This window comes from Anarhichas minor, unplaced genomic scaffold (genome assembly GCF_050575085.1).
Source record: "Anarhichas minor isolate MPS153535 unplaced genomic scaffold, ASM5057508v1 ptg000058l, whole genome shotgun sequence".
NCBI classification, from domain to species: domain Eukaryota; kingdom Metazoa; phylum Chordata; class Actinopteri; order Perciformes; family Anarhichadidae; genus Anarhichas; species Anarhichas minor.
The window spans coordinates 6,332,276-6,352,500 of NW_027466504.1; the positions used below are offsets into that span (position 1 = coordinate 6,332,276).

The window sequence follows — 20,225 nt, forward strand, 5'->3', positions numbered from 1 at the left end:
CAAGGGCACGTATTGTGCATCATGTGCTTGTGCAACGGGCGTAGACACACGTGGAAGTAAACACTTCATATTAACGGTGAACTCTTACAGGTCCACGACGTAACTGGTCACAGACGTAACACCAAAAGCAAGTCAAACGGTTTGAAAATATACAGATTGTGAGGGTTAAAAAAAACAGAGCAAAAAACTTAAAGCTATATGGACATTTCTCTGAGGAGTATAAAAGCAGAAGTTACTGTGATTTGGCTCTGGTCTGGACAACAAATAACATTTTCACTTTGACAAACTATCAAAAGTCTGGGTTTTGGTTTGGACTCACTGGTGTTTAAGTTTAAAATTTTACAGGAAACCCAGTGATATATGGAGGCAACAAGGACTGTCAAGGTTCCACAAAATCTTAGGAAATACACTTATTCGCTTACTTGCTGGAGCTATAGACGAGAAGATCAATACCACTCACGTCTGTACAGTAAATGGGAGTTTCCTGCCTGCAGCTGGTTAGCTTAGCTTAGCTTAGCACAAAGACTGGAAACAAGGGGGAAACAGCTAACCTCTGTCCAAATGTAACAAAATGTCTTGTTTGTTTAATCCATACAAGTGCAGGGCAGAAATGACGTGTTGTCATCTTACAGGGGGGTTCTGTGCCAGACCATGTCTTTGGGGCAGACCCCCCATTTCTAATCTTTGTGCTAAGCTAAGCTAACCGGCGGCTGGCGGCAGCATCATATTTGATGCACACATGCGAGAGTGGTATCAATCTTCTCATTTAACTCTCGGCAACAGAGTGAATAAGCGACATTCCTAAAATCTTTCCTGAACTATTCCTTTAACTATGATGATAACCTCTTAAAAATATCTTCTTTGGTTAGGGGTCATTGGTGTAAGAACTTAAAACTGTGCGGCAAACCCAGGCTTCAAAACAGACGTTTATTGTGGCTTAATAGTGTGTTAAATGAATATCATCAACAAGGAGTGTCAAGGTGCTCTTAAGCAGGCCTCAAATACTTCAGTGTAACCGTTAGCGGCAAACAGCCGAAGGCAAAGGCTGCACTGGAAGGCTTCCAGTGAATGTACGATACATTATGTATCATAATACCTGCAGCAGGGAGGTGCTGAAAAAGAGCCTGAAGTTCAGTAGATGATAAAGGATCCTTTGTTTACCTTCGTCTATGTCAGGGGGGAGGCCTCCGACAAAGACCTTCCTGGAGTAGCGCTCCATCCTCTCTCCGTTCTGACAGCGGGTGGGCGAGTTCAGGCCCGGGGTCAAGGATGGGTCACCGTGACCGTCGTCGAGGAAACCGTCTTCAAAGGGGAAGAGACAGGAACGACCTGGGAAGAGAAGGACACCAGGGAGACAAAAAAAAGGGGGGGAAGGGAGGGTGCGAGAGATGAGTTAATGAATTAATCACATCTGGAAACCATTAATGTAGCAGAATCAGTTTGAGATTACCCTGCGACGATCGTGTGTTTCCGTGATCATATTTTCAATTTGGTACAAAACTACGATGCCAATTGAAAATCTTTTATTTTCCCCAAATTGTAATTCTGTTATTATTTTAAAAGAGGGTCCCGTAAAAAAAAGAAACCACCATGTGGCCAAAAGTATGTGGACACCCATGAATGTATAATGTAAGATTCCCAGATTCCAAAGTCGAGAAGACGTTTAACGATCGTATGTATGTGTGTAATATCTCGGTGTCTGCGTACTTTTGCCCATGCTGTAGATCTAATTACGGTGGCTCCCGCTCCTAATCCTGATTAAAATACCAGTCCTCAACATGCTGAACTGCAGCACATATTGAAAATGGACGGACTTTTGACATTTTAAGGTATTCTCTCCTTGTCGGACACATTACGCCTGTGGAAGTCTGAACAAAATAGGTCCCCCACTGGGAGGCTTCCACTGGTGCAGAGTCCAAATGTAATGTGCAGTGGAACCACCTGTGTCTCTCTTTCTTTAGCAGGGTTGATAAATGTGGAAGGTTATTACATCTTTACGCAGTAAAGAACTGTCTACGACATCTGTAACACACAGTATAACCGCAGCCCAGCGACCTTACAAACGTCACACAGCAGCTTTTCCTCCTTGCTGAGGAAAGACAGAATTAGTCCCCCCCCCCCAAAAAAAGCACATCAAATCAGAGAAGAGCCATGTCGGAAGCACCCGTCTCTGCCATTCAGATGATGAATCCCTTCTGAGTCATCGTCATGAAACCCCTCCAGATTCATTTTGGCAGCACTCGAGCTAAACATGCGACAGTATTTGAAAAGGTTTAGTGTTTGATTTGGTGGCTGCGTCACTGACGCTGGAGAGATGAGATCCCTCTTGGGCCGAATCAGGTCGGATGTGTTGATTGTGTTTTTTAGAACCGCACATTAGAAACGTTACAGGACTGACTCAGAATAGAGACAAAAGAAAATTGGCAACCAGATTATCCTTATTTTGTCTCCTCTCACCATCCAAGATTCACATAGACAGATTTGGGTGACCCTTGCCCCATGTTGATTCAAACACACAACATGGAAAAACTGCGTGTCGAAATTAATATGATTTCATTCAATCACAGCACAGATGATAGCAGATAGTGACCCCCGCCCCCCCAGCCTCGGAGAGAGAGAGAGCGAGAGAGAAGTGGCCGGCATGGCAAGCAGAACCCCAGAGAAAGTGCCACACGTTACCTCTTCTGCGGCCATAGCTCCGGGCTGCTTGTCAGCACAGTGGGGGAAGGAGAAACACAAGGAGAGAGACGGAGAGGGTCGGGGCAGGAACAAGGGGAGGAAAGAGATACAGAGACATGGGTTTCGTGGAAATAAACCAAAAGCCAGGAACATCTCTAAGGCAACGGAGAAACCACAGATGGCCCCGCCTGAGCTTCGACAACGGGAGTAGGGCGATTATCACGGCAGCCAGCAGTAAACCTGCTGCACCTGCTTTGGCAAACAGACTTGTGCAGATGCTGGAGGAGTGTGGCGCGATAGGCGAGGCTTAGCCACGGAAATGGCTCAGATATTTAGGGGCATAATGCGACGCCCCGCGGGCCGAGATCATAATCTCGGTTTAATGAGCCCACAAATAGCTGGCGCTCATGATTATCTTCTGTGTATATCCACAAAATGAGGCCATGGAGCAGAGTGCAGGCAGGACCGAGGGTGGTGTAGGTTAGTCATTATCATGGACCTCGGTGGAATATTAAAACGCTGCTCTCAGGTCAGGTACGGCAGGCCAGGTGCGAGTGGAAACTTCCCACAGTAGAGGAAAGGGTGGCAGCCTCGGGGCTCTGAGGAGGGAGGATAGCGTGCAGATAGGAGGGGACGGGACAGCGTAGTGACCGCTTATATCGAATCAGCTGGTCACACGTGAGAGCTGTCAAAATGATCTCCCCCTTATCTTTTGTCTTAGACAAAATTTCATGGTCCTCTCCATGCAAAACCAACTGTTATCACGTGACCTGAGGTCCATGAATACTGAGCAATCTCCATCCGCTGAGGAAGACTATGAGATGCTGTCAAAGGGTCTGTAAATGGACCTCGAGTTCAGATTATTTTTGTCAAAAGGAGCTACATTGTTTCCCTTTTTTTTTTTTTCGCTTTCTGCGCATCTCAGTCTTCCCACCTTATGCAACCACCTGATATCACATGACTATATTTTCACTATTTAGGTTTTGTGATGACGACAGCTATTTCCATTGCAACCATGAAAACGGCATCCAATGAGAAAGATATACTATTCAATTGAAAGCTCAGTATTAATACCACCAGTTTAGTACAGTTGAGCTGACAGTTGAGCTTAGTAGATTTTATTTACCCAATTGCATTTTACTGTCTTCTCCCCATAAACTACCACCTGTCATCCCGTGGCAACATTTCCATACGTAGGCCTCAGCAAACTCCACCCACTGAGAAAGAAGCATTCAAAAGCTGGAGTTATACCACAGTGTAGCTGAAAGTTTTATGTGCAAAAACACCACATCTCGTTTCAGGATTGCGTTTGAGTGTTTATCTCTGATCTCTGAAAATCTTCCCACCTCAAGCTCAATTGTAAATCTGCCATGCCCAAATTGCCACCCGGGAGGCAAGATGTGACTTAAGACGGGGCAAATTCAAACAAACAGCAGGAGAGGGTACCAGCGTTACAAAACAGATCCTCCTGCTCCTCTAAACACATCAGTCACGAAGCAGACTCATCGCCTCAAAAAACCAATATAGGCCTTTGCATTGTGAGAGCCCCATTGTGTGACTTGCCCCTCTGGCTTCTCTCGGGGAATATATTGTCTCTGAGCCTCTTCTTCTCCCTTGCTATGTTTTCATTAAAAAGATCTGTTTCTCCAATCCAAACCCTGGGCAGCCTCTCCTTCAGAAACAAAGTCACCTAGCAACCAGGGCAAAATGAAGAAAACGTTACGTGGGAAGCCGTCAGAAGCCTCAGTGAGAGAGAACTCAACCCATGAGGGAGAGGAGGAAAGGGAAAACTGTGCGTTTGAAAGTGATTCCTTTGGGCACGATGAGTTTGAGGTCTCCCCACTCCGCTCGGCTTCAAAGCCGAAGACTCTTCCACTAAGCTGTCGAGTGAACAACACCAATAAATCTGACTAGAGGACCTGCACTCACCAACTCCTTTTATTAAAACCCTTTCTTCGTCACTTCAAGTGCTAAAACCATCCGGAGAAAGCGGAGGCCCTTACAGGTTCTCACAGCGTGAGCGCCTCGAAGCTAATGGGACGAAATGAAGGAGAAACACTTTCAAGTTTTAAACCAAAGCTTCCCCGTCTACACCCATCACAGGCCACGGCGGAGAGAGCCGCTTCTGACTGACTCGGAAGATCTGAGTGTAATCTCATGACACGACAGTTTAACGTCAATCCGGGACACGTTCTCCGAGGATACGCGTGATGAAAGGAGCAAAATGAGGAAGGGATTGTGAAGATGTGACGGTAGAAACCGATTCACCGAGGAAATTCGTATGCTACATGTCCTCTGAATTACCAGTTTTTATACCCGACTGAACATGTCCAGAGACGAAACAAGGGCTTCGCTGATTTGGTCTGATCACCAGTCAGTCCAGACGACTGTATTTTTCTGAGCTTTGAACCAAAAGATGAGAAACATGACTGCCTCTAAAAGAACTGAAGGGCATGGCCAAAAAAAAAAAACATGGGCCTCCGGGGCACTAACAAATCATCCCTGATATTCATATATTCATATTCAACAAATAAAGAGCACTCGGAATGGCAGCGCCTGGGCTGAAGAAACCTTGTGGCATCCATGTAGCCGCATGTGGGATTAAAGACCTGATTTCTGTCTCTGGCTCGTCTCCCGTCACCGTTGGTCATCTGCCGGCTGGTGGGACACCGGGGGGGGGGGGGGGATCTAGTTTTACATGCTGGGGTATTTTTGGACGCGCTATTCACAGGTCATCTGGGCTTCGCCCCAGTGCTTAGGAGTCTGTCCTAGGTTTATGGTGTCAGGGAATCCAGACATTAGCAAAGGGGGTAGACACATGGGCCACTGTGGTTTAGGGGGTATATGGGTTAAATGAAAACAACAATACTTCCCGTTCTTAAGGTGAGACACCCAAGGCAAAAACATTGGTTTTTATGCAGTGGTAAATTTTGAGATTTAGGCTAGGGAAAAACATCCAGAATACACAATTGGGTTTTTATTTTACCACTTAATCTAATCTTAATCTATATTCTGAAGGGTTTTACAGAAAGGGTTTTACAGAAAGGGTTTTACATCATTCATAGCCTGATTTATAGAAAATGTTACTCCTATATCCAGATATCCAAAATCCCCCCTGTAAAAACCTTTGACTCGAATATGTCAACAAAATGAAACTGCTTTATCCAATATTCTAATTTCTGTTCTAGATGTGTAAGCAAATTAACACAATTGCCGAATTTGCATATGTGTAATACACATTATTTTGCCTCAATGCAAGTAGTCACAATATTTCACCCTATTTACCTGGAGTGTCTCCCTTTTAACCCTTAAAAAAGGATAAAAAGCAGCTGCAGCACTTTTATCAGTAAAACTGAGACAATCGACGAATTCCAGACGGAGAATAAGATGATGGCCACGACAATAAAATGTGACTTACTGTTCAATGGCATTATGTGCTCCGCTCCGGGATGATGAAAGTTCAGGCCCATGCGTCCTGTCGAAGAAAGAAAAAAAAGAAAATTTATTATTTTACAAAAGAGGGAAAACATGGAAATCGGCGATAAAAGCCGCCCTTCTACCGTCGGCAGCCATGATGAAATGTTGAACATGAAATGAATAAACACCAAATGTACTCAATGTGATACAATGACACAAAGGACGACCACAGACGGCAGCAAAAAAAAAGGTGGAAAAAAGGTGGAAACATGCATTCCTTTGTTGTCGCATATTTCTCACACACACACACACACACACACACACACACACACACACACACACACACACACACACACACACACACACACACACACACACACACACACACACACACACACACACACACACACACACACACACACACACACACACACACACGAATTCAACAGAGCGAGCATTCTGCTGCAGTGGCAACGTGTGCGTGCTACAAGGGCCCATCTGTCAGGGCTTTTGCGGGGAGAGGGTACGGTGTGGGACGACTAAACGGAGGTCTTCCTGGTTGTCTCTGTCGCCGTCGTCCTATTTGCACAGGCGCCAACAAGAAAAAGCGAGCACTTGAGCCGAGGCAGAAATAGCCTACCTGGTTTAGGACAAAACACACTGCAGTCTCACTGTCAACATCATTTGCAGTGGCAGCCGCAGAGGCACACCCTTGATCCCTAACCACTTCAGATTAGGGCCCTCTGTCAAAATCCGCCTACACCAGCTTTTTACTCAAGACGTAGCCAGGCAAGCCGCCTACCTAGAGTCATAAAGGAGATTCAAGGTGAACCAACACATTCACTCGGATACGCATCGATGTTTGGCAAATACACAGCCCTCATGGGCCCGGCGACGTTGACACCGGGGTGGGGGTGGGGCTTAAGGTCGAGGGGGACAACTGCAACCGAGATCTTGCTTAGTGCATGCTTCTCCATACGTAACGTGGACTTTGAGAGGCCGGCCCGGCTGCATGTTGCAAGCTAGTGTGGCACAAACAAGACGACGTCAAATGTTTCCAAATTTGGCCGCAGAAGACAGATCATGGGGGACGGCAAAGGAAGGGGGGGGGGGGGGGGGGGGGGGTATCTTCCTGACACGCAAACAAGAGTGGAACTAGCAGTGAGACCTGATCGAAAAAACCAGAGAGGCAGGGTAGGGGGAGGACGAGGGGGGAGGCCACCCTGCAGGGCCACAGATGTGGATTTCCACACTCCTCTCAGCCGATCAGAATCCAGGCAACGGTAGGACTCGAGGGCAAATGGAGTGCAACAAGCCCATACATTCGCATACAAGCGTTTGTTTGAACACGTGGATGTGTGTGACACGGACTCGTCTCACAGTATCTTTACTCTTTCCGACGCGAGGAAACCAGATCCAGCGTTGTGTCCCCTCACTGAGGTGTTTTTAACTCTCTTATCAGGTGTATTGGTAAACGTGTGGGTGGATTGTTTGTTAGTCCTCCGACCGAATTACAGCGTTTCAGGCCAAATGTCTGGCCATCTTAAATGTCCTTGACAGAACCCCTGATAGTAGCTTTAGGTTGCGCAAAAAAAACAAGAAGATCCAAAAACTACTCCATTACTAGTACTCTCCATTGAACAAGTTCACAATCAAAGCCGTGACTGTGCTTATAGGAGGGCAAAAGCCACCACAAACACCGTGGTCTGAGCTTGCCTTTCGGTCAGCATTAGTCATTTTGGGTGACAGAGGGGGACAGTTGTCCTCCTAAAGCCTGAAAATAGCTCTGGGCATGTGCCATCTGCTTCCCCCAGTGGTTGAGTGGCAGGGCCTTTAGGGGCCCTGGAGAACCTGAGCTATTCTCAAGCTGCCCGTGATGGTCACATGGCGGCGCGGCCGCTCGGGAAGCACACCGCTTCCGTACGTGGCCTGTCAATCTGTGCAGACCGGACAGGGAGCTCGCCGTGAACGCTTTGGCAGAAATGGGACGAAGAGTAGGGGATGGATTAGCTGGACATAGCCAGTGGCTTCCCCGATGGGGACACTCTAACTTTGTCATTGTGGGGGAGCATGAGGCCTCTGAGAGGTTTAAGCGAACCAGTCAGAATAAGCCAAATGAGGTCAGACGCAACATCAGCTGCATAACTTCAAGGGCTGTAAAAATAAAAAACATATATCTATCATAAACGGCTATCAACAGCTGAGGATGTTGAGATTCGACAGACAGTGAAGAAGAAGGCTAAAACATAATAACATTACTGCTTTCTTATCAGTCGGACCATCTTCAATTTTTAGAAAGATGGTTGCTGGTACTGACCAACAACCACATCCATCATATCAGAAGCTCCTGAGAGGCTTGTTCCTAAAATTTTCCCCTAGACTCTAAGTGGCTGATGACCACCAGCTGCGTCCCACCTGAAGCTCTTCGTTCCACATTACAGCACGCATTATTATATGCCCCCCAATAACACCTCTAGGAGAAAGCCCCGGCAGAAGATATGAGAGGAGAGCGGGTGTGCCAACAGCAAGGTGTGGAAACGTTAGCGCTGATGGAAAAAAGTATAAATAAAACACCTCTGCGGCAGTAGGGTGCCCCAAAGCTGCACTAACTACTACCAGAGATCTCTCAGTTACCAACAATACACTGACAGAAAAAGAAAGGATGACAATAGCGACTGAGGGGCATGTGTTTTGCAGACAGCCGACAGGTGACTGAATAGATTGAGTGGGTTGGATGTTTCTGTAAGAACCCGGTGAGAGAGTTATTTGTGTGTGTCTCGGTCTGTCAGAATGGCCTACTTCTTCTCCTTTCATGCCAGCTCCAGCTGAACCAAACAACCCTCCACAAGACAGTTACAACTGGGCCAAAGTTCCTTTAGCTATCAAATATCTATGAATAGCTATGAAATGATGTGCAGTATAAAACACAAACGGTTAGGGCATATTTCCAGAAGCAAATCCCCAAATATGCCAACCACCCACTGCTATTTAATGTTTCATAAAAGTAATAATAGTAACACTATTAAATAATAATAATATTAGGATTTCCAGAATCCAGTTAAGCCAGATTGGCAGCAAAAGCAATTGTTTCAATAGTATTTCATGGCTTGTGAGATCTTGACAGACCATGGTTTTAATAGACAAAACAAGTCCGGACTTGTTTGCCTGGACTGGATTAAGCTCAGTCAGGCTTGCCGGAGTCATGCATTTTCCACCATAACAAAACAATGCACTCTGATAGCGTAGTTTATTGGAGGCAAGGTGCGATTAACCTTTAACACAGCCAACAAACACATCATCTTATCGTCATTACCGGCTGTTTAAAGTACAGGGGCTTCCCTCTCACATCGAGACCACCACGAGTGTTGTTAACTACGAGGGTTGAAAAGTTGAAAGGTCAAGTTCACTTCCTCGACCCCTGGCCCAACCATTAGTGTTTCAAATAGACCTTTTACCTCAGGTTGACACCTCTCCGAACCTAAACTAAGACAAAAGATAACATAGTCCTCCTCTAATGAACAAACGTGATCTTCGAGGACCTCGCTGACACAGACAGAAGGTGGTGTTGTTCTTGCTCAAAGCTAAATCTTTATCTAAAACCTTTATTCTTTACCCTGACAGGAGACCTTTATACCACAACTTTACCCAATCAGAGTGAGTTGCTTGGGCTCTATCTATGAAAAGTCAAGAGAAAGGACACGATATGGAGACAACATCGAAGCACCTTCAGACCGTTCCTCATCTGAACTGCGCTGCACTCACCATTCTTGTTTTCCTCCTGATAAAATCTCCTGTTTGTCGACTCTTATCTGATGCTCTCATCAACAAGTGGACAAAGTCAAACAGCGCCGGTGTTGGCGCTCCCTCGGCTACGGACTTCAGTTTGCTCCTTCGATCTGTTATAACGTTACACTTCATACAGGCTGTTAACCAACACATGATGGGTGACACCCAAAACACAACACAGCCTGTAAAACCAATGGAAAACTGATTGTGTAAAGCCAAACTAGTTAGCGTGCTAGTTGGTGTTCTTTTTTTCAGTCCACAGAAAGATTTATTGACAAATTCAAATTAACTGATTGAATATTTTTTAGAGGTGCTGGTAGGCTGATATAGTTTTTTTTTAACTTTTGAACCAAGTCAGGCTAGAAGTTTCCCTCCTCTTCCAGTTTTAAGGCTAAGCTAAGTAGCTGCTGGCAGTAGGGTGGTATCTTCTTATTGTCGTCAAGAAAGCGGATAAGCATATTTCCCATAATGCCTATAAACTATTAATTTCATTAATTGATCAAAAAGGAATCTAGATTGATAAATAGCACCACAGCTAAGAGGAAAAATACGTATTTTTAATTCTGGGCTGAACTGTTGCATTTAGGTTAACAGCGTTCTAAAAGCTGCACTCACAAACAAACAATGAAAATCGTAACTGACGCATGTGTAAGATCATGTGAGTCAGACCAGCTGAGTCAGTGTGTGTGTCTGTACATGTGTGTGTGTGTGTGTGTGTGTTCAGAGAGAGACTTTGTGGGTGGGGTAGGATCCACGCATAGCTTCCATGAGGACTTAAGGGACTTATTAACACTTTCGAGCATCTCAAATGGTTAGTGACACCATTGAGGTTGTGTGTGTGCGTGTGCGGGGAGTGGCAAGCTGCAGACACAGCATCATCGGTGAAAGAGTGTGTGAGGAGAGACTGCTCAGCATGGAATGTCACAGTTGATTTGCATGTTAGAAACAATTTGGATGTGGGACTCCTGAGTGTGTGTGTGTGTGTGTGTGTGTGTGTGTGTGTGTGTGTGTGTGTGTGTCCATATTGCCGGCAGCAGCAATGGTGGTTGTCAAACTGCTAGTGTTTTTCCAGGCCAAGGGGAGAATCTCTGGTGTTTGTTTTTGTATGTTTGTGTGGGGGTGCCTAGCTCTCCACGCGTAAGCTCAGCTGACCCAGTTCAGCAACTACATGCAGACTAGTGTGTGTGTGTGCGTCTGTGTGTGTGTTGCCACAGAAAGGGCCCGTTTGTTCAGACGTCAACGCAGCCCCTCGCCCAGGAGTCAAGAGCTTTTAGAAGGTTTGAGAGGATTGCCAGAATAAAGTGTCTCCCTCACCGACAACACACACCCTTTGAAGCTGACTCTTCTCCAAACAAGTGCTGAGAAAAGAAACGGGTTGAATCGAGACAGCCTCGCCCTCGGTCCCTGTCTTGACAGAGAGAGAGAGAGAGGGAGGGGTGTGGGTGGGGTCACCTCACACTCTCTCACCCCACCTATTCATATTATTCAATTCACAGTACAAGTGCTTCGCTTTCTTCACACACACACACACACACACACACACACACACACACACACACACACACACACACACACACACACACACACACACACACACACACACACACACACACACACACACACACACACACACACACACACACACACACCTATTCCAGTCACAATGAGGAGTATGCGAGAAATGTCTGTGATGGGATGGATGTGGGTGGGACCCATTCAGTTGGGAATGCAAAACGGGGCCTACTGGGTAAATTAGTTTTGACTGGTGGCTCTCAGCTGGCGGGCAGCATCCTCAACGTGGGATACCACACTTACTATGCTTTTCTCTTGATATCGTCTTGTCTAAATCAGTTCCAATTAGGAATCACTGTCCTAGATCTGGGAATTTTTAAGTTTGCACCCAACAAGAAATGGGAGCTTAAAGCCGTTATGTTTACGATTTAAAATATCCATATTATGTCATCTCACTTGTCTTGTCGGACATGTTGTTCAGGTGTGTTACTCACACCGGAAACTGATCTTAGCCATTAGACTTACAATTGAGGCTGGGTATTACCAGTACCCTTGAAGCGATACCGATACCAATCGAGTACTTCATTTGATACCTTGAAGTACCTTGAGTATTGGCACTGGGTTCATTTTGGTCGATTCCTTAAATTGATTGACAACAAGAAATCAGTCAATGTCAGGCTGATTGAATCATATGAAACAAAATGGCTATTCGATAGGTTTAACAGGTTAACCTGAACCCCGCCCCTTCCTTTGCAACCTGACCAAACCCGACCGGTACTGCCAAATATTACAATGTACCAAACATTGTCATTTTAGCCACAACTCATCAATAACCGACGTTAAATTTGTCAACACATTTGCTATGCTCCCTGTTTGCACTGGGCATCACAACAAATGACACACATGGATGTAGACTATTGGTACAGTCAGAGAAAGAAATAGAGGACTTTCTTAACAGATGACTTCTGAAAATGACCGAACTCAACCTGACCTGACCCGAAGTTTTACACAACAAAAGGACCCAGGCCTTTAGGGGTCAGGTAGCAAAACTCTTCCCCCAAGTACAGAGTTTGTCATACAAGTTATCATCTAAATAGACCTCCCGAGTTGAAAAAAAAGCACCAGCAGCTATGCTTCTTGCAGTAGATCACACAGCAGCCCGGCCGGAGAGGCCTCTCAGACAGTGAGTAGGTACGCCTGGCAGGGCCTCACTGCTCTGTGGTTGGCACGGTAGCTCGCTGCAGCCCCACGCCGCCTACGCGATGGCGAGAGGGGTAAACAAGCACAGAGAGATCCCACGTCCCTGTCGTTCTCCATATCTGTCTCTGTCTCCGCTGTGCTTGGATAAACAATCGCGGGGAGGGAAGCCCCGCAGGACATTACGACACCTTTCCAGTGAAGTTAGGTTGGGGCCAGGATGACCATTTCGCCGCAACAATGCTCACTCAGCACGAGATCGGGCAAACAAGATTCCACGCGTGACAAAGCTACATGCTCCGCTCATTATGTACCCCTCCCACCAAGCTTTCCATTGTTAAGGTGGGAGGATGGGGGGGGCATGAAAACCCTACGCCCGACCGGACAGGGCCCCATCTGGGAGACTTGATCCAGAGTTTTTACAATAGACACGTGACCTGTTCTACAAAAACATTAGCTTAGAAGGCCTGACATACATTGGATGGCCTTAAAAGGGCGTGAAGAGAGATTTCTGGACAGCGTTTTCATGATTTCATAAATTCTCTACACTTCCCAGGAGATAAAACAATGCGACGTGAACTAATTTTAGTATGAATCTGCATTTCACTGCGTCTGTGCGATTGGATCCTCGAGCTATGACTCGGTCATGGTCATGTCTAAGCACAAATGAAATAGACGTTCCAGTAGAATTTCTGAATTCTGCTTTCTGGTGATCACGTTATTTAGTGAAAAATGCAAACCACAAACAAGTCACGTGGCATTTTTACTCGATCCACTGATTCCAATCGGCAGAGAGCTAACGGGCAAAGAAGAAGAAAAAGGCAAAAGAAAATGCAATTAGCAAATAAGACCACCTGAGTGCACGTTGCTGCACGTCTGCACCACACACACAAACACAGACACAAAAACAAACAATTATGCATGATTTTGCAGGTAAGGCTCATAATGTTAATTATTCAACAGAGCATGATGATCCGTACTGGATTGGTTAAGAGATTGGCTGATAGAGCGAAAGAAAAACCAATGTACCCAGAGATGACATATGCCCATGAAGCAAAAAAAAAAAAAAAAAATACTGTAAGCATGGACGTATAAATATTCCTAACCTGCAAAATGATTCCTCCATATAATATCAGCGATAGTCATTGGTGGGCCACCGGCAGGGTGTGGTTTACCTTTGTCATGGTCAGTCCTTATCATATCCATTAAGGAATTCTCCAAAGAGTGCAAGCTAAAAGCATCAAAGGGCCGATTCCGGTCCTGCAACACAGCAAAACAGGAAGAGGGTTAGGATTGGAGTCGCCGCAGCACGTCATAACACAGGGAAGGACGTACCCTTCTAACTACCAACAGTTAAAAGGAAAAGCGTCATCAATATGAGCACATTCTCTGGTATCACAGCTTGAATGCAATGAATGAATCTTTGCATGTGGAGTTAATATGCAATGTTGAATATGAGAAAACAAAAAACAGTGAGAGACTCAATAAAACGTGTCCCAAAATAAATCTGAATCACCAACATAGTGGGGAACAATTTGAAAAACCCTGTATGAAGGACATGACCAAGAAACTGGCACATTTCGCCTTGCTGTTGAGATTCTGGCTGGTTGCTCACCTTGCTCAAGAGCAGATCCCTTGCATCAACTTGCATGTACCAACAGCTCCCCATGCTTAGCTAATCTAGACTAATATAAATTAAGGATCTGAGACGAGACTTTACAGGCAAAAGAAGGGAAAATAGGCGTCAGCCCTGGGGATGATGGTGAATATTGTGAGGGAGATATGAATTTAACCTTGAGCCTTTTCATGTCGAGAAGTTAAAATGAAAGCACAGACAAGGTTAAGCCCAGAGGAGCCCCGTCTGTCAGGATCTACATCATTTATAACAGATTTTTGTTAACAGAGGGGCATTTTAAATCTGAAACAGTTACTCCTCAGGCTTTCTCATAATTGAAATCCTCCTCACTTTGCTCACTATACCCTGTGGAGGTTCAGTCATTTTGATCAATCATACAACTGAAAAAGATCCCACAAGAGCTGTAAAGATTAGTCAATCATTAGATTAATCGATCGATAGAAAAATTATCAACATTTTGATAACCAATGGTTTAAAGTTCTCTGGTTTTAGCTATTCAAATGTAAAGATTTGGATGTAATAGCAAGTTAACCATCTTTTTTGGAGTTTTGGACCGTTGGTTGAACAAAACAAGCTATTTTAAAATGAAATCTTGGGCTCTGGGAACTTGAAATGGACAGCTTTCTATATTTTCTGATATTTTGCAGACCAAACGATTGATCAAGAAAATATCCTACATCAATAAAAAGGTAGTAGAAACCCCCAAATCCAACAAAGACAACCTTCTCTACATGTCAAGTCCGCAGCAGGAAGCACTTGAGATGCATTTCCTCTGGTCCTTTTACAAAACCTCTCCAAACTAATTCCCCCGATCCTCTTTGAGGTGCATTGGTCTAACTGCGTCCAGAACTGGACCGGTCAAATACTCCATCAAACACCTTAAGGTCGAAACATTGTTTTGCCGCCCTGTGTGAGTTTGTGAGAATGTCACGTGTGCCCAAAAGCTAAAGTCTGAGAGTGCATCTGAAACGGAGCTGGAGGCTGTAGCCTTGGCAGCTGTGTCCTGTGTCCGGCTGCCCGGGGCCACATTGTTTGCACACCACAGCTATTGTTGCCCGTTCGGCTGAGCATTCAAAAGCGTTATTCCCTCCACTCTGGGCCCCGACAGCGCCACGTAGATAAAAATCTGCCCACTTGGTACAAACGGTAAACACTTGAAACGCTGAGCTTTTAGTTCCCCCACCCCCCATCCCACATCCCACACGCCACTTTGGCCTGACACATGTGGACGAGCACAGTGACGGGTGGGGGTGGGGGGAAAGCTCAGTGTAGTCAAGTGACCTAAAGAGATCATATACACAGATGTCTCTAACAGTCTTTACTGTTTAAAACCCCAAAAGTATAGTATCTTGACTTCACTGCAGCTCATCTTGCCTCGTGGCACAGGAACAGATTGTTTAGGAGGGTCGTGATAAGAAACAGACTGAACACCTGTTGTTAATGAGTAAAGTCTGCTCAGTGAGGATAAGTTCAGGTCTGCCAGATGCAGAGGCAGTTGGTCTATTGTTTTTCTCCTTTTCGCAGCAGTCTATTATTTTCATGTTTAAACATTAATGTGCAGTCAAAGTCCCGTCCGATGATTGGGTTAAGCGTTGCAACACCCGCAAACCCATCCAAGCTCCTGCCCTGTCAGCCTGCCTCCTGACCTCCAACTCCTTGATCTGATCTGATGCAATTACGATCACAGAGGACCACACGGGTCCTTGCCGCGGAAAGAAAAGAAGACATCATTCCAAGTCGGGGGGTATCTCCCGAGCAGCTCATGTGACTTTGTGTCTTGAGCGCTCACACTGACGCGTTAAGTTGAATTCTGCACATTCCTCTTCCTGTAAAGCGGCCGCCAGCAGCAGGCGAGTGCGAGCACATACCCCGTGTTTCACCTGGGGAGGGGGGCATCTAAAGAATACCCAGATATGCACAGAGACAACGAGTACGCCTGTCACCGGCTGGCCATGTGACAGCGTGTGCCCTGCTCGCTGCACGGCTCAGCAATTTGCTCTAGTTTCACTTCAGTGAATGGGACACTTGACATTTGGCACCCTGACCTTGCATCCTGGTGATAACTCCTCTCCAATTATGGGTGTAATTGCTAAACGGCTAAGTGTGAGTTACAGCCAGGATTTGCATCGCTGAGGTACCCAGCCCTTGTCAAATGGTTATTATCCAATGCTTGCAGGTATACAGATTGTATCAAGTGCTGATACAACTAGTGGTATCGGCTATGTATCTGATCTTAAAGGGGAGTTCAGATTTACACATAAATGTTAAGTTAGCTCATCAAGGAAAGTACTGCCTGTCAAAAACAAAAGTTAAAGAAGACATATCATGCTCATTTTCAGGTTCATACTTGTATTTTAGGTTTCTACTAGAGCCCGTTTACACACTTTAATGTTCAAAAACCTCTTTATTTCTTTCACACTGTCCGTCTAAATATACCTTTATTCCACCCCCCGTCTGAAACGCTCCGTTTTAGCGCATTTAAATGGAATTGCGTTGCTTGGCAACAGCTTGTGTCCATGTTTACTTCCTGTCAGCCGATGCCACTCACATACGCTGCTACCCGAAATAAACTAAGACACATTTAGAGTGTTTAAAACTGTGGAACTGTCTTTACATTGTTTAGTTGTGACATCACAACTGTATGGGATTCCTGACGGCTCGTTTATGATGACATCATTAATGGATCATCAAAATTGCTCGCCTTGACCGACTGACCCAATGGTATTCAATTTACAATAATATGCATCTACAGAAGCAGAAAATATTCCCATTTAAAAGGCTGCTTCCCGGTCGGTTGACATTTTTGCATAAAAGTCAAGATTCACTTTCTTTCACTTGATTAACCATTTCAGCTCTAATCGGCACATCTGTGAGTGAAGCACGGCAACATGTCGCTTCAATCCCAATGTTTCATCTGGAAACACTCGACCAACACCAGAGCAGATGACTGTACTTCATCCCTGCTATTTTCCAGAGTTTCACTTCAGCAAACAGAAAACTCCATACAGCATGACATGTGGCCCCCTGACCTCGTCTCCCGGTGCTGTGAGCCGGCCGAGGCAACAGAAAATAGATGGAGGCACTCAGCAGAAGTGTAATAAAGCCTCGGGAGGCCCGAGTGACACACACAATCATTATCTCCTCAAAAGGCTATACGTTTCAGGCCAGTTGGAATTTCACACTGCGCCGGGCTGTGTTTCGTCTGCACATGTAGTCCATCCTGCACTAACAGGTTAAGATTTCGGCTGGTGCTCTCCGTTCTCCCGAGTCTTCGCTTTGATCGGGTGAACAAGTGCTCCTTTTTAAGTAGGCCGGTGATTTAGGGGGGGGAGTATTCAGCTGGCTTATTTATCGTGTTGGCTTGTTTGTCAGGAAGCATGACTACACATACAGTATTGGGACTGTTCGTGTAGTCTACTCTGGAATCAGACATGTCAATGGAAATGTCGACGGAAATAAATTCAAACTGAACTCATTCTGTATTTAAATAATAGACAGGGCATCCTGGCCCTTTCCTATTTTAATGTGTGGGCGCATTATGCTAAAGTAGCTAACAAATGATGGTCACGTATGTGATAGGGCCCTACAGCCAAAAGCTGTTGTTTTTGTGATTGGTCTACTGTTAAATATTTTGTTGAAACGCATAACAAGAGCTTATTATTGGCTTCTTCCGACTGTAAATGCACCCCCCCCCCCTCCAAAAAATAAAAGTGGACACAAGGAATATATCAATATAATAATTTATAGGCGTCTCAAACTCATAATCAAACCCCGCCCATTATCCGATCACAAGCCAATCAAATGCACATATGGGTGTTGCCTTCAGGTACAGTCCAAAATGTTGCTATTACAAGTAGAGCGCACCTGAACTACCAACGATGTTGACCATGTTAGTTATAAAGCATGGTAAGACTAGCCCATAATTATCATTATTTATTGTATTACTAGTAGTCCTAGTAGGCCTACCTATTAGTATTACTATTACAAGGCTATGTTAGTGAGTTTTTTTAAATAATGAGCTTGTGATCAATGTTTAATAGCTGCCATGAATTCTACACACAGTGAGTAGCTTGTGTATTCTTTGTAAAATGTACCGTTCAGCTGCACGCTCTTTCTGAAGCTTACTCTATCGTATTTTATAAAACACACATCACTGGAAAACTAGAAATCCTTCCTGATCACCGGGGCGAGCTGGTAATTTAGAAGGTTACGAGCAGCACCTGAATGCGCCACGCGTCCTTTAAACCCTCACGGAGTGAGCTGGCAGAGGGAATTTAACCGTTTAGTGCAATAATGCTCGTTCTCAGCGACTATTTCTAGGACCGACTCTGTGCGTCTGCCTTTTCAAAATAGCAGAGATCGATGCGCGTTCCTTCAAGAACTCGCTGTCTCATTCGATTTTCTTTGACCTCCACCACACAATGTGGCAGAATACAAGCCGGGTGAAAAATGTTGACTGCTACCGGCAGCTGAATGCTGAATTATCGAAATCAATTCAATGAGTGCCTCTGAAGTCGCGTTCTTATAAAAAGGCATAACCCTATAATAACTATGGAAAACGACAATGTGTATGACTCATGCGATAAAATGTATTTTCTGGATTGATATTTCCCCCAGTTGACTATGACATAATAAGATCAATCACTATGATATAGGGACCAATGAATCAGTGAGTTCAGGGTGACCTTAAGGATAGCCTACTTAGTTGTAGGCCTTTTTTATTTTATTTTATTTTAACCCAGGCATATCTGAATATCTGAATATAATATTGGAAACAATGTATATTTTTGATGGGTCAAATTGACAACACGTCAAGGGGGTCAACATTTTTAAATGACAGGCTGAAAGCAATAGAGGTAGGCCAATAGGCCTGCTCTTAAGGTTATTTACCTGGAAAGGCAGTATGTTGTTGCTGTTGTCAGTCCTGAAGGCGCTGTCATCCATCCAGGGCTTGGGGCCGAGGGGACCAGGTCTTGGGAACTTGGGGGGAGCTATGACATTGCTCGTATAGGGCTTTTTCATCGGAGATATGGGGTTCATGGGTGACGGCACCCCGACGCCGACCCCGACACCGACTCCAACCGCTCTGCGTGGGTCCCTGCCGGCCTGCAGCCCGCTCCAGGGGTTGGAGGCTGTGCTCCACGCGGCGTTCTGGTGATTATTCCAAGCAGACGACGAGGCAGAAGAAGAAGAAGAAGACGACGACGAGGACGACCCCTTGCTGTTATTCATGATGGTCTGATAAGCGTTTCTCTGGGGAAAGGGCCCTTGGCTGGGGCTGACAGGGGACCTCCTCTGCTGGGGCTGCTGCTGCTGCTGCGCTTGTTGGGCTTGCTGTTGGGTCTGGGGAGCCAGACCGATCTGCGGGGAGAAATTACCCCCGAACACCGGGTTGACGTGGTGGGGGAAGTTCTGGAAAAGCATCGTCCCGTTCACCGAGGGTATTCCCTGGAAAAAGCTGTCGTCCACGGCGTTTGTGGTTCCCGTGGACCAAGTGCTCCCGAAAGAGGAGGAGGACGGCGAGGAAAGGGGGCCGCCGGTCTCCTGCGGCTGGTGGTGGAAGCTCAACCCGGGCAGGATCGGCGACTCCATCGGCACTTTGTCCTTGCTGCTGCCGCTGCTGTTCAGCGCTGAAGCCGCTTGGTTGCTCCCGGTCGACGGGCTCTCCGACTCCGATGAAGAAGAAGTGGGCTCCGATGACTGGGTCGGGGTGGAGGGAGGGGGGTCTACTTGCGTCGGATCTTGCTGATGGTGAGGCTGGGCTTTGTTTTTGTCCATCAGTAAATCATCCTGCATGGTTTGCTGAGCTGCAACAGGGGGAAAACAGAGACGAGTATTATTATTATTATTATTATTATTATTATTATTATTATTGTTGTTGTAATTTAGAAGCTCGCGCGCCGGGCTGCTGTAGTATCTGATGAGCTGGGACAAGTCCGACAAGGATATGGTGTTGGTGGGGGACCGGGCAACTGCGACGCGAGTGCGTGATCACCCA

The 20,225-nt window shown here is 45.7% G+C and overlaps 1 protein-coding gene across 9 annotated transcripts in view; it reads right to left on the bottom strand.

The window, feature by feature from the left end:
* cpeb3 (cytoplasmic polyadenylation element binding protein 3) overlaps positions 1-20,225 on the bottom strand; it is a 40,749-nt gene that overhangs the window by 18,341 nt on the left and 2,183 nt on the right. For 6 of the 9 annotated variants that reach the window (XM_076077372.1, XM_076077374.1, XM_076077378.1 and 3 more), the window contains 5 exons: positions 19,118-20,034; positions 13,698-13,851; positions 6,098-6,154; positions 2,680-2,703; positions 1,162-1,329 (listed from right to left, as the gene is read on the bottom strand). In XM_076077372.1, the coding sequence (XP_075933487.1) occupies positions 1,162-1,329; positions 2,680-2,703; positions 6,098-6,154; positions 13,698-13,851; positions 19,118-20,034 (1,320 nt within the window). The remainder of the gene's footprint in view (positions 1-1,161; positions 1,330-2,679; positions 2,704-6,097; positions 6,155-13,697; positions 13,852-19,117; positions 20,035-20,225) is intronic. The other 3 variants (XM_076077379.1, XM_076077380.1, XM_076077373.1) reach the window with 3 other exon arrangements.